Source organism: Ictidomys tridecemlineatus, chromosome 8, assembly GCF_052094955.1.
Source record: "Ictidomys tridecemlineatus isolate mIctTri1 chromosome 8, mIctTri1.hap1, whole genome shotgun sequence".
Classification (NCBI taxonomy): domain Eukaryota; kingdom Metazoa; phylum Chordata; class Mammalia; order Rodentia; family Sciuridae; genus Ictidomys; species Ictidomys tridecemlineatus.
In genome coordinates this window covers 17,533,169-17,546,126 of record NC_135484.1, presented here as the reverse complement: position 1 = coordinate 17,546,126, position 12,958 = coordinate 17,533,169, and the positions used below count along the sequence as shown (strand labels likewise).

The 12,958-nt window shown below is 40.6% G+C and overlaps 1 protein-coding gene across 3 annotated transcripts in view; it reads left to right on the top strand.

Moving 5' to 3' along the window:
* Positions 1-330: 330 nt before the first annotated feature.
* The window catches only part of Sash1 (SAM and SH3 domain containing 1), a 170,902-nt gene continuing 158,274 nt past the window's right edge, over positions 331-12,958 (top strand). Inside the window, exon 1 of one of the 3 annotated variants that reach the window (XM_078018931.1) lies at positions 331-1,013. In XM_078018931.1, coding sequence (XP_077875057.1) covers positions 831-1,013 — 183 coding nt within the window. In that variant the 5' untranslated portion in view covers positions 331-830. The remainder of the gene's footprint in view (positions 1,014-12,958) is intronic. The other 2 variants (XM_021723893.3, XM_005321353.5) reach the window with 2 other exon arrangements.

Sequence of the window (12,958 nt, the reverse complement as noted above, 5' to 3'; positions counted from 1 at the left end):
TGTTTTTCAGCTACGTCTAGGCTGATAGGGGCAGGGTGGTAATTCTTTAGGTCGCCCGACTTCCCAAGGGGCGAGATGTGGATCGTAACGACTCTGCCTATTTGGGAACTCTTTCGGGAGGAGTAGCTTAAAGATTAACTTTCTGAAGTTTCTGGGGGCCAAAAGCCTGCGGGTGCATGGCGTGATTGGGAACTCGTGCGGGCCGGTGGCCGCGGCTCTGCTGCTCTTTCAACAGGCGATTTGTTCTCCTGCCCGTGGCTCATTTCCATGCAAAGAGCCTGACATCAGAGCACCTTTTGTTGCTAAACGCTTTCTTGAGCCCGGAGGGGAGAGAGTCATGTGGAGCTGGAAGAGCTCATTCTGAAGAGAGGGGTCCCGGGCAGTGGCTTCTAAGGTCCCGAGGCGCCGCCGTCTCTCCCGCGGGGCCCTGCCCAGACTTGCTGGCAGAAACAAGTCGCGTGCCGCAGTTAGCCGTCCCCGTCACAGGAAGCAACGCCTTGGCCGTGCGTTTCATTGCTTCTGGGCTGAGCGAGTTCCCCGCCGCGGCACTCAGTGGTGCGGACTTTGCTCCTGCTACCCTGTTGCTGAGCCGAGTCGGGTCGGGAAAGTTTCAGGAGTTGTCAGTCGCGCTGCCCGCGGCCACCTAGTGCCGAGGGGCTGACGCCTCCGAGGGCCCCGCGGACTGGCGGGGGGCCGCCTGGGCATGCAGCGCGGGGGCGCGGCTCCGTGACGCCAAGGCCCGGGACCCTACACCTCGGACGGTTGCGCACTGGTGCTGGGCGAGGGCGCAGCGGCCACCGGGACGCACGGCCAGCGCGCGGGACGCGACCATGGAGGAAGACGCGGGAGCGGCTGGCCCTGCGCCGGAGCCCGAGCCCGAGCCGGAGCCCGATCCAGAGCCTGAGCAGGAGCCGGAGCCCGAACAGGAGCCGGAGCTGGAGCGAGAGCCAGCGCTGGACGCCGGCACGTCTGAGGCGTTCTCGCGACTCTGGACCGACGTGATGGGCATCCTGGTGAGTTACCTGCGCAAGGAGGCGCTGGAAGCAGGGCTCGCTCGCGGCTGAGGGTCTGGATCCCAGTGCTCCCTTCTTGCCCACCCACCGGGCACCCCTCTCTTAGCAGCGTCTTCCTTCTCTTGCTCCGGTTCTTAGGGGGTTAAATACACACAGTATAGGATTTCAAACCCTAATTAAAAAATAACCAGCCACCGATCACATCAAAGACACTTTTTGAACGATCGGGTATAATATTCAACAGTTTAATCTGGAACACCTGCTGAGATGTTGGGAAAGAAAAAACAAGAAGGAGTCCTTTAAAGAGGAGTGAATGTAAATACTACATGTTAAATATTTGGTTGATGGACTTCTCACAGTTGGATCTGGAAGAGGCTGATGGCACTGATGTTTATCTTCTCGCCACTTGTTGTGTGACTGCCAGAAGAAAACAACCATTTCCTTGCTCAGGACCTCCAGAATGTTTACTTGCTCTGTTTGCAGTCTTTCCAATTTGTAGAATCACGGGATATTTGTTTTACATGTTTGGGGGAAAGCAATAGGGTTTATTTTGCTAAAATCTGTGCTATCAAGTATTTTGAAATGTCCAGGGTCTAAAACTGCCAATGGATTTGGCATAATTTTGAAAAACAGGTCTCATACATAGAGGATATTTTAAAGCATATGGCTATATGGTAATAATATTAAACCTCTGAAATGGCCAATTATGGGGAATTAGTTGATCACTTTTTGTGGAGCTGTAGGTTAGGTCGACTAGAATCAGATGGATGGGGATTATGACAGCAAGACATTTTAATTCACACCTAAAAAGACATCCTTAGTGTAAACGTCTTGGAATAGCCAGATGTGTAGATGGCTGGAAAAGATGCTACATTGACTTTGTGATCTTTTTTCAAATAGGAGATATAGTTTTTAGAATTCTTCTTTGGGAAGAAGTGATTAAGCTCTTAGCTGTTGAAGTAGGGTGGTCTGGGCCAAATCCCTGCTTTCCAACAGATTGTCTGAATCACCTGGGCCAAGTTATTCAACCCTTCTCAGTCTCAGTTTCACCACCTGAAAAATGAGGAAAAGAAGACTCGTTTCTTGGGTTTTCTGAAATTTAGCTAAGTTGATGTGTATCAACTACTAAGCATACTGCCTGATATTAGTAGATGCTCATTGAAGGTTATCTTTATCTATATTTTTTTTCTGCAAATAGAATCTTGAGACTACTATCTTCCGGAAATCCTAAAGCCCAGTTATTCCATTTTCAAATCTCTATTGATATTTATGATTATTACTGTACAGAGAACAGAGAACCAGGAAAGGTTGGTTAAAGATTTCTATCTGGGGTTGGGAATGTAACTCAGTGGTAGAGGGCTTGTCTAGCATGCACAGGCCTGGGTTCAATCCCTAGTACTGCTAAAAATAAAATAAATAAAAATTCTCTCTGTACTTTTTACTCAGTATTTTAGAGCACATGGCTATATGATAAAATATATGTTGATACTATATACCTGTATCTATAGATACTTTTCATATATGTATACAGTATACATATAATATATATTTTGGATTTAAAAGCTCCTGTTTTTACATTTTCTAAACTTTTCAGAAGAATAAGCTCCTAAACTAAAATTACAGAAAACCCAATGAACATTTTAATGTTGTGGTGGTACATTATTTTTCAAATTCATCAGCCAAGAAGATTATCTTCTCATTTCTTGCTGAGATTCCTCCTGCTCTGTAAATTTTCAGTCACTGAGAACATTGGTTTGATAACATCACTTTGTATCCTTTACTAGGGCGTGGGCTGTGAGCTGGCTTAAATGGAAGTTGGGCTGAGGGTTGTTTGGGGGAGGAGGGTTGGCAGGTGGCACTTTCTGAATATTTGCTTTCCTTCCCTGGCAGATTCCAGCACTGTTGGGTCAGTTGTAGCAGAGTGTTCTTTGGCTGAGTTAAAAGATGGGGTGGGGCCCTAGAAGCTCAAACCTGTTATTCAAAGAGCAGTTGCTGGAGAAAAGAAAATATGTGCTTCTTGCACAGTTAATAGTTCAATGTGAAGCAGGAAAGAACATAAAGCTGGGTCTCAAACAGGTTATGTCCACTCATGTTTTCCTATTCTTTATATAATCTTGTTTTCCTTTGGAGTAAATTTGGGCTTTGGGATTATTCCTTAGTAAAATGCAGAGAGAGAGAAGATAAGGCTTATTTTCCTTTGTACATGTCAGGATAAAAGGGTGAATCTTCTTTCCACTCCTAAAAAACTGTCATCCTTGTGTTTATAAAAACTGGAACTTTGGGGCAATGGATGACCACACAAAACGAACAGTTGACTCCATTCTTACTGAAATACAAGACACCATTTCCATCATTTCATGCTTAAAGTATGGGATTCTGTAATCATCTATCAGCCTAGACAGAAGAAGAGACTTGACCAGTGGCACATGTTGTTAGTGACAACATGACACCAGTCAGAAGCCTGATTCCATAATGTAACTATGTCCAGAATTTTAGGCAAAATAGTCAGAAAAATTCTTTTTCCATTCTGACCTAGAGGAAGGGAGTAGAGGTGTGTTTGTGTGAGTACTAGTAGTAGTAGCAGTAGTGGAGAAAGTAAGTGTGAGAATCAAATCTCATAGCCTAGTAGGTAAGAATGTTTTTAGGTGAAAGAGCACAATCCTGTTTTCCACTAGTGCTCAGCAATGAGAGACATTTGGCCTCCAGGGAATTATCTAGTTATAACCCAGAGAAGGGTGTTCCCCCAGTGTCATGGATCTCAGTAAATACTGGATGGCTGTTTGAGTTCATTCAGACACATTTTGCATTTAAATTAATTCAGTCCATGCAGAGTTGAGCACCAAATAGTTGCTTTCAGATAATTGTTAACAAAGTGGTTATTTAGAGAAGAAATAATAGTATAATTTACAGCATAAAAATGTTTAAGCAGTGCTAGAATAGATAAATGCTAGCTAATAAGTCAAAATTGTAAGTTGATATAGAATAAAGAGAAAACTTACAGAAATACCAGACTGTGAATACCTGGAGGGCAGAGTCAGTGTCTTTTATTTTTCTAACTCTAGTGCCTTTGACTAACCAGGATGCTAATAGCACGATTTTGTCCATTGAAAAGAAAAAACAAACAAACACAAACCAGCATGCATTTCTTAAATGTAGAAGTCACATCAGAGTACAGTTCTCTAAGGACTCACCCACTAGGATGGGGCACACTTCTCAAGATGTTAATAAATTCTGTTTGGTTTGATGCTAACATTTGGATACTTTCATCATGCAAGCTGAAAATCCTGGGGCTTCTAGTGGTAATGTATATTGCAAAATGTTTACAAGCCTTGAGCAATTTAAGCTTTGAGATTCTTGTGAAATGTGCATTCTATTTAACCTGCAACACGTGGTTTTCTGAAGCATGCCTGTCACCTTTGCCTATGACAGGCTTACAGGTCTGTTGAGAAGCACAAAATTAGTTAGAATCCTGTGTGTTTTTAGTTTTATATCTTTACCGTGTGGTTGCAGTCACTGCTTTCCTTCCCCTTTTTTTTTGTGGGGGAGGGTAGTTGTCTTTTAAGAGTTGGAATGTGGCTGAGTTTGACACGGTTAGATATGGGAGATGTTTTTTTCAGGACTGATTATCCTAGTGGCAGATTGTGCTGTCCTTTAGCTTCTGCCTCCAGAATTCCAAGACCTCGAAAGCTAAGCCAGGCCTTCCAAGCTACTTGCTAGCTGGAAACGGGGTTAGTAAGTGCCTATTGTTCTCAGAATCCTGCAAGATGCACCTCCCCCAGACCTGAAATTTCCTCTGTTCCTTGCTCTGCCCCTACAGTTTACAGTGATTTCCCAGCAATGCCTGGAAAATATCCATTGACTAGGAATACTGCAAACCTTCCCCTGCTCCAAGTCCTGTGCAAACTACTGAAAGCTACTGAAAGAAGTAGGCTTCAGTCCACAGAACTGTTATATTTAGCCTGTCTTGCTGTTTACTCTGGCCCTAAAAACAACCCAAATCCCAAAACCTAACCAAAACAAAAAAACAAATTAAAAAAATGCACCCCTTCCCTTTGTTAGGCAGTGTGGTAGAGAGGAGAGGAGGAGGCTTTGAAAATGTTAACTCCTTTGAAAGCAGTTACTTTACACCTTCTCGTAGGGGTGTCCTGAGCCTATTAACTAATGACTCAATTAATTTTCCATGTTGGAATTTGGGAGCCAGCCTCAGTTTCAAATATTCTGACTTCATCCGAATTTTATGTTCCTTTTAGCCAGCCGAAAGCCTTATGGCTTTCATAAGTGGACAATTTGCCAGGTGAAGTAGTGGGAAGGACTCAAGGGCCCTGCTCTAGGTCTTCTTTTGCCATTTTCTGCCTTCTCTTTTCCTGTGGCTCCTAGTACCCTTCCCTCTCTTGTTGATGTCCTTGTTTTTCATTGTGGACTCTAACTTCTGTTGGTAGACTACACGACAGGGGAGCTGAGGAGGATGAAGTCCAGCACTGTGCTGGGCCCTGTACGTGCTACCTTGCTTGATCCTCTCAGCGGATGTGACCATTGTGTATTATGGTCCCCATTTGACAGTCAAGAAATAAGCATCCATATCCTCAATCATAAAAGTAGTACATGAAGAAGCTGAGGTCTGAATCATGTATTATTTCCTTGAAGTAAATAAACTTCTAGTTGCAATTTTACTTTTCTACAGTTTTATCATCTATTCACTCACACATCTATTTAGACAGTTATTGGCTGTCATTTCCTTTTGTTGAGGCTGTATTTTTAGGTAAGTGATGAAGGTAAGTATTAGTGATGCAGTAGTCTCCCTTCTTTTTGTTTTCACTTTCTGTGGTTTCAGTTACCTGCTGTCAATCTTGGTCTGAAACTATTTAATGGAAAATTCCAGAAATACTTCATAAGTTTTAAATTGCATGCCTTTCTGAGCACTGTGATGAAATCTCCTGCCATCTTACTTAGTCTCACAAAGGACTTCAGTCATCACTTTGTCCGGCGTATACACACTGTATATGCTACCCCCCTGTTAGCAGTTGACCAGGTTATCTGATCAATTATCAGTGCTTATATTCAGGTAACCCTTATTTTTACTTAATAATGATTCCAAAGTGCAATTCAGATGTACTAAAGAGAAGCATTAAGTGCTTCCTTAAATAAAAGTGAAAAAATCCTAGACTTTAAAGGAAAGAAAAAATTGTAGGCTTAGGTTGCTAATATCTATAATATATAATATATTTTGAGAGACAGAGATATCATATTTATGTAATTTTTATCTCAGTATATTGTTATAATTGTCCTATTATTAGTTATTTTTGTTAATTTCTTAGTGTGCCTGATATATAATCAAACTTTATAGATATGTATGTGTAGGAAAAAATATAGTGTTCTTTGGGTTTGGTATTATCTGTGGTTTCATGTATCTGTTGAGGAGCTTGAAACATTATCCCCTGCAGATTAGGGGGGGACTACTGTGCATGCCCTTGACTTCTGGAAAGGTATAGTTTTGTAGGAAAAACATCTGTATCTCTACCCTTCCTGCCTTACTTATTCAATCCTTTGAATTTGGGCTCTGGTGGATGAGTAGGGGTTTCCAGAAAGGATTTTCAAGTAAAGGTTGGGGAAGAAGAGCCTTCCCAGCAGAGAGAAGTAGGACAAATTTGGGGGAGCATAGGCACTAAGGTGGTCACAGTTCTGAGTGCTCACGTGGCTGGACATCTTTCTATACAGTGAGAAGCCATTGCAGAATTTTAAACTGGCATGGGACAAGCCATGCATTTAGAAAAGTGGCTTTTGGGGCCTAGCATATTTGAGGCCTTGGATTCCATCCCCATCAACTTGCTTCGATTTCATCCCCATCAACATGTGTGTCTGCTCGCACGCGCGCACGCGCACACACACACGTGACTTTTGGGGGTGATGAGTTGGCAATGAGTTTGGAGGAAGGAACAACTTTAGTGGTCCAGAAGGAGGTGATGAGAGCCTGGATGATGTGTTTATCCATCCCATCATTCACTCTTTGGCTTCCTTAGGCCCAGCACTTTACTCAGTTTCTAATGTGATTCAGGATTACTACATGCTAATGTATACAATGGTCTATACACCTCATTGTACCCCCCAAAATATACACAATTATTTGTCAAGTAAGACAAAATAATGGGGCTGGGGCTGGAGCTCAGTGGTAGAGTGCTTGCCTAGCATTCACGATGCACTGGGTTCGATCCTCAGCACCACATGAATGTAAAATAAAGATATTGTATCCACCTTAAAAAAAAAGACTAAATAATTTTTTAAAAAGAAATAAGAACTTTTGATTTTTTTTCCCCCAGTGCTGGGGATTGAACCCAGAGCCTCATGCTTACTAGACATGTGCTTTATTACTGAGCCACTCTCCTGGTTATGTAATACTTTAAAGCTTAAGCTGAGTTAATGCCAAAAAATTTTAGAAATGCTGTATAATTTGTGATTTTCTTTTCCCAAAGAAAAGATATCTAATTATATCTAATTCTCTATCCACATATGTTTGTACACATACCTATCTACCTGTGTCTTTTGAGTGAATGACGTGATTCCTTAAAAGGGGAATTATTATTTATAACACTATGTATACCATGCTATAGCTAAATGATCATTAAATATAGCTTTCAAAACTAATTGTAGAATACAGTGAAATAGTGGGAAATAATTGTATAAATTGTGTAGCAAATCCATAGCTTAATTTCACAAAGGACAATAAAAGTAAAACATTATTAGTTTATCTAATGGATTGTTTTTTTCTTTGCAGTAATGGGGATGGAACCTAGAACTTTACACATGCTAGGCAAGTGCTCTATACATGAGGTACAGCCTCAGTCCCTCTTATTTAAAAAAAAAAATTTTCCCCTTGTATTGGGGATTGAACCCCGGGAGCACTTTACCACTGAGCTATATCCCCCGTCATTTTTAAATTTTTATTTTGAGAGAGTCTTGCTAAGTTATTGAAGGTGACCTTCAACTTGCCATCCTCCTGCCTTAGCCTCATGCATAGTTGGTACTATAGGTTTGCACCTCCTCACCCACCTAATGGATCCTTTTAAAAGTGCTATAATGCTAGCTGACTTCATCCTGTTAGGAATTAACCATTGTAATCGCACTGTGATAGATGGTGTTCTCTCCATGGTTTACAACATTCTTGCCATACAATAGAAATGAATGATCTAAAAAGACTGATTTTTTCTTTCCTTTTTGTGGTCCTGGGGATTGGACTCAGGCCTTGAGCATGATAGGCAAGCACTCTGCCACTGAGTGACATCCCAAGCTCTTCAAGAGTGAATTGAAATTCATGGAAGCTGAGATTCTTAGGATGAGCTATCCTATTTAAATAGTGAGTATAGAATAAGACTGTGACAGTTAACCAATCCTGCAGACTAATTTTGAAGTAAAATGTATATTTGCAACTGCACAGAATTGTGTTTCAAATGATATGCTTATTTATTCATTAGCTTACTTTAGGTAATGAGACTCCATGATGGTTCATCTGTTGCGCATTAGTATTGCTCCTAGCCAGATGCCTAGTGTCCCTTCTTTTGTTCCCTTAAGCATTTCAATGGCAGCATCAATTCTTTATGAGGAGGGATACCACCTAGAGATAACCTGTCTTTTGTGCATGTCAAGTCATGTAATCCAGACAGCTGGGTCCTGGAGGATGTGTATCCAGGCTTGGTGGGATCTCTAGGCCTCCGAAAGTAACACTTGAAATGGGAGAGTTTCTTCTCTTGTAATCAATTCTCTTTTCTTTTGTCAAAAAGAAATTTCCTATATCTTTCACCTTTCTAAGATGCTGGTGAAAACTTCAATGCATTGGTAGGCTCTTCTGACTAATGTTTCACGTGTCCCAAGAGATACACTGCAGTTCTCCTTGGCTGTCTAAGGAGACAGTGCAGATGCCATTCATGGTTGACTTTAATGCTTTTATCCACCTTTTGTTCATATGGCTATGCAAATAGAGAGGAAAGAAGGTCTGGATCTCTCCATCACCTCCACTTGATTGTGGCTTTCTTCTTCCTCCTGACATGCAGATAATGGGAAAGAAAATAAATGCATTATGAGAATCACATGATTTTTACCTAAAAGTGTCATTCCAGAACAAAATAGAAAACCTTGATATGTGTCCTGAGCCCTAGTTATTTTTATTTTACCTTAGGTAATCTTGACTTTGTTGATTATATTAATTTTGCCTAAGCCTTGGTATCTGCCAAAATTTTTTTTCCAACTTAAAGAAAAAAATAGTTATGTGCTTTTTGTGCTTTGAAAATATAGTGTTCAATATTAAGGTATTTTTAGAAGAAAGGAATATTCTAGTTGAAGAATACATATTTTTGTATAGGATTACATCTACCTTTAGAGGAATTTGAAAGACTTAACTTGAAAACCATTAACAGTTTTGCAGACTTCTTAGTATGGAAATGTCTAGAGGTTTAAGAAAAATGTTTGAAAGAGAGAATAACTTCAATCTGGTGAATTAAAACATTTAGAAACAATAGCAAAAATATTAGTTAGACAACTTAGAAAACTGAAAAGGAGAGTAGTTATGAAAAAAGGAACTATTTCAGATTGTTTAAGATCAAGCCCTGGCTTCAACCCTTAGTGGACTTGGAACTTGGGAGAGTTAACCATTCTGTGCCTCGGTTTCCTCATCTATAAAATGAGGGTGATAGCCACGCAACATTATTAGGTTCTCAGGATTAATTGAAACACTAGAATTATGTAGGGTATAGACTCAGTTGTTCATGCTAGTTATTATTAGCTATTAATAATAGTCAAATCTCTTTATTAGGCTATGAATTAATTTCTCTTTTATCTTTCAATGGAGAGAAAATGTTCTGATTTCGCATGTTCAATTTGAGATTGCTTTTAACTATCAATTTAATGTTGATTAAATGCCCTTCCTCCTCCTCCCCTCCTCTTCCTCCTCCTCTTTCTTCTTCTTCTTTTTTTGCAGTGTATCAAATGGTCTTTCCTTATTCACAGTTTAAAATAAATGCATACATTGCTTCAAGGTATTAACTCTTGGGTCACATATTAATAATCATGCTTAAAATATTTTTTTTATATTCAAGAGAAAAAAATATATGAGTGTTTCTGGATAGCCAGGATTTTTTAGAGGCAAAAAGATATTTGTAATGAAAGTATGGTTTTTTTTTTGTTTAAATTGTATCCAGATTTCTGTGTTAAAGTGGCAAATAATATAAGCATTTTGTTTTAAAATTTTTTTAAGAAAGAAAATTAAATAATTTTATTATACATATAATTATGCAGAAAGAACATCACTTGAGTTCATTTTTGGTTTAAAATTAATTTTTAATGGATGCAAGAGAAGCCTAAAGACCATGCTTATTAATGAATCACCATGTTTTGATATGTGTATGCATCGTAGAATGCTTAAGTTACATTAAACTTTTCGGTGAAAACATTAAAGATCTTTTCTTTTAGCTTTTTGAGTACAGCACACTGTCATGACTCATGGTCACCCTGCTATGCAGAACCTGTTTCTCCTATTGCGTTGTAACTTGGGAGTCATTGATCAACCTCCCTCTATCCTTCCAGCTGCTGTCCCCAGCCTCTGGTAATCACCATTCTACTCTACTATTCTGTGAGGTCAACTTTTTAATATTGCCCATATGAGTGAGATCATGGAAGACAGCATTTTGATAGTTGAATTATTAGAAACATGTAAAATATTAAAAGCATCCACTTCACTAGCAATTTCATTTTTTGAGTGCTGGACTCATAAGAGTGTTCTACATCTGTCTTGTGATGTTTACCCAGGGTTTCCTTCAGTGAGCAGCTGTCTCTGTCAGGGTTGCAAATCATTCATTCTGCATTTTCATGTTTTAATTAGGAGTCTTCAGCCTTCAATCAGGAATTTATAAAGGCATCACAGGGTGGTGGCCCCATTAGAACCCAAAGCACCTGATGACATGTTTCAGTGTGAGTATGATGAAAAGTAGTTTGTGGAATAATCATTAACTTGTAAAATAAAATTTTGCATTTATGCTGAGCACATAGATACATGCCTATAATCCCAGAGACTCGGGAGGCTGAAACAGGAGGATCTCAAGTTCAAGGTCAGCCTCAGCAACTTAGTGAGGCTCTGAGCAACTGAAGTGGGATCCTGTCTCAAAATAAAAACATATGAAGGGCTGGGATGTGGCTCAGTGGCAAAGCACCCTGGGCGCAATCCCTAGTACAAAAATAAGTAAATAGATAAACAGTTATTTAGGAGAGGTAAAAAACATTTCATTTCTAAAGCATGTTTTATTATGAATTACAGTTCTGTTAAGAACTTTCTAAGAAGGTTTTGTGTTAGTCCACATCCACTGGGATGTTGTCATAACCACCTTCTGCAACATGTTTGCGTAACTTATGTAACATGTGGCGCCCAGGTGGTAATTTAATGGAAGAGCCTCATAACACTGATGCATAGTAGCAACTTGCCTTGATTAGAATATTATGAAACTGAGACTTCATGATGAGCATTGAAGTAAATAGGTGTCAAATGATTCATAAGTGATGCACAAAGGATATAGTAAAATCTGTGTGATGTAACTTAAGCATTAGCCAAGAACGTACTGTTTTTGCAGAACCAAGTGTCAGAGAGTGACACCCTCTCCACCATTGACATTTAATATCAAGACTTTGCAGCTTGTCACCTCTCTCAGGGATCTGAGGTTGTCTTTAGAAGCAGGAACACCTCCTTCAGTGGCAGAGCTTCCATAGAAACCAGGAGAGGGTATAAGAGACCCAATGTACTCCCTGATTGTCAAGAGGTTAGAATGATTCTGTTTCATTTGTAGGACTGTTGTATGGAGCAGTGTGTCTTTATATACATTGAGAGGTTTTGTGCCCTCGAGGCCACTTGGGACCTTCCTTGTTGGCATCCAGTATCCTTCAGCTGTGTCAGCATCTGGGTTTCCCCCGTTCCTTTCTCCCATTTCATGGCCCCTAGTTCAATACCCATGATTCAGCAGTTGCGATTGATTTTGACTTCTGCAGATTTCAAGTTCAGCCTTCCAGCTTCATCTATTTTATCCGTAAAGCAGGTAAAATACTAAGGCTATGTATCTTTGCTGAGTGTGCTCTGAAGTAGACCCCACCCAGATGGATATGGGCTCTGCTATTCTTTGAGCAGAGTTTGGGGCCTGAAGCCAGAAAGTGACCTGCTGTATGGGTTTTCCCAGTTTCCTAGGGTGGTGGATGCCATAGTTGGGGCAGCATGGTGAACACTCAGGACTTGTAGGAGGTGAAGAGAGGCCCGAACACCTGGTGCCTTATGCCTACTCTTGCTATGCTGTGAAAGCTCTGGAGCAAAATTGTATGAGTCCCATGACTTCTAGATTGTTTTGCTGTGGAAAACAGGAAGGTCCACATTGGGAAAGACCGTTTCCTGCCATCAGCCAAACAGTTTTTCAAGCAGTGGACCAGTCCAGTTTTATAATATTAAGTTTGGCTTTAAAACAGGCTCAAGATTGTGAGACACGTAAAGCTAGTGTTGCATGCCTGCAAACTTACTTACAGACAAGTTTGAGTATGTTCTGTTTCAAGTCCTTACTTAGAAGGAAGAAAATCCAGGGCAAGAGTTGCTCAAGGGCACTAGGTTACCGGTGGTTCCAGAGGATCAGCCAAAGACCAAGTGAGCAAGCCAAAGCCGATGAGTTAGAATCTGGAATTTGCTAGTCGGGTCAAGATAAGTAAGCAGTGAATTATGCAATGTAGTTGGCAGGGAGGATCAGTGAGGCTCCAAGCTTGTTTTGGTGGAGAAATGACTTAGCAAAATAAGTAGGGGGAAGAAGAGACAGTGGCCCACCACCTTCTGTGCTCCAAAGAAGATCTGTGTCAAAATTAGGGCAGAGAAAGGCATGCTGATGCAGCACCTGTGCATTGATTTTGGTATGACAATTTGATCGTCACTATTGTACAGC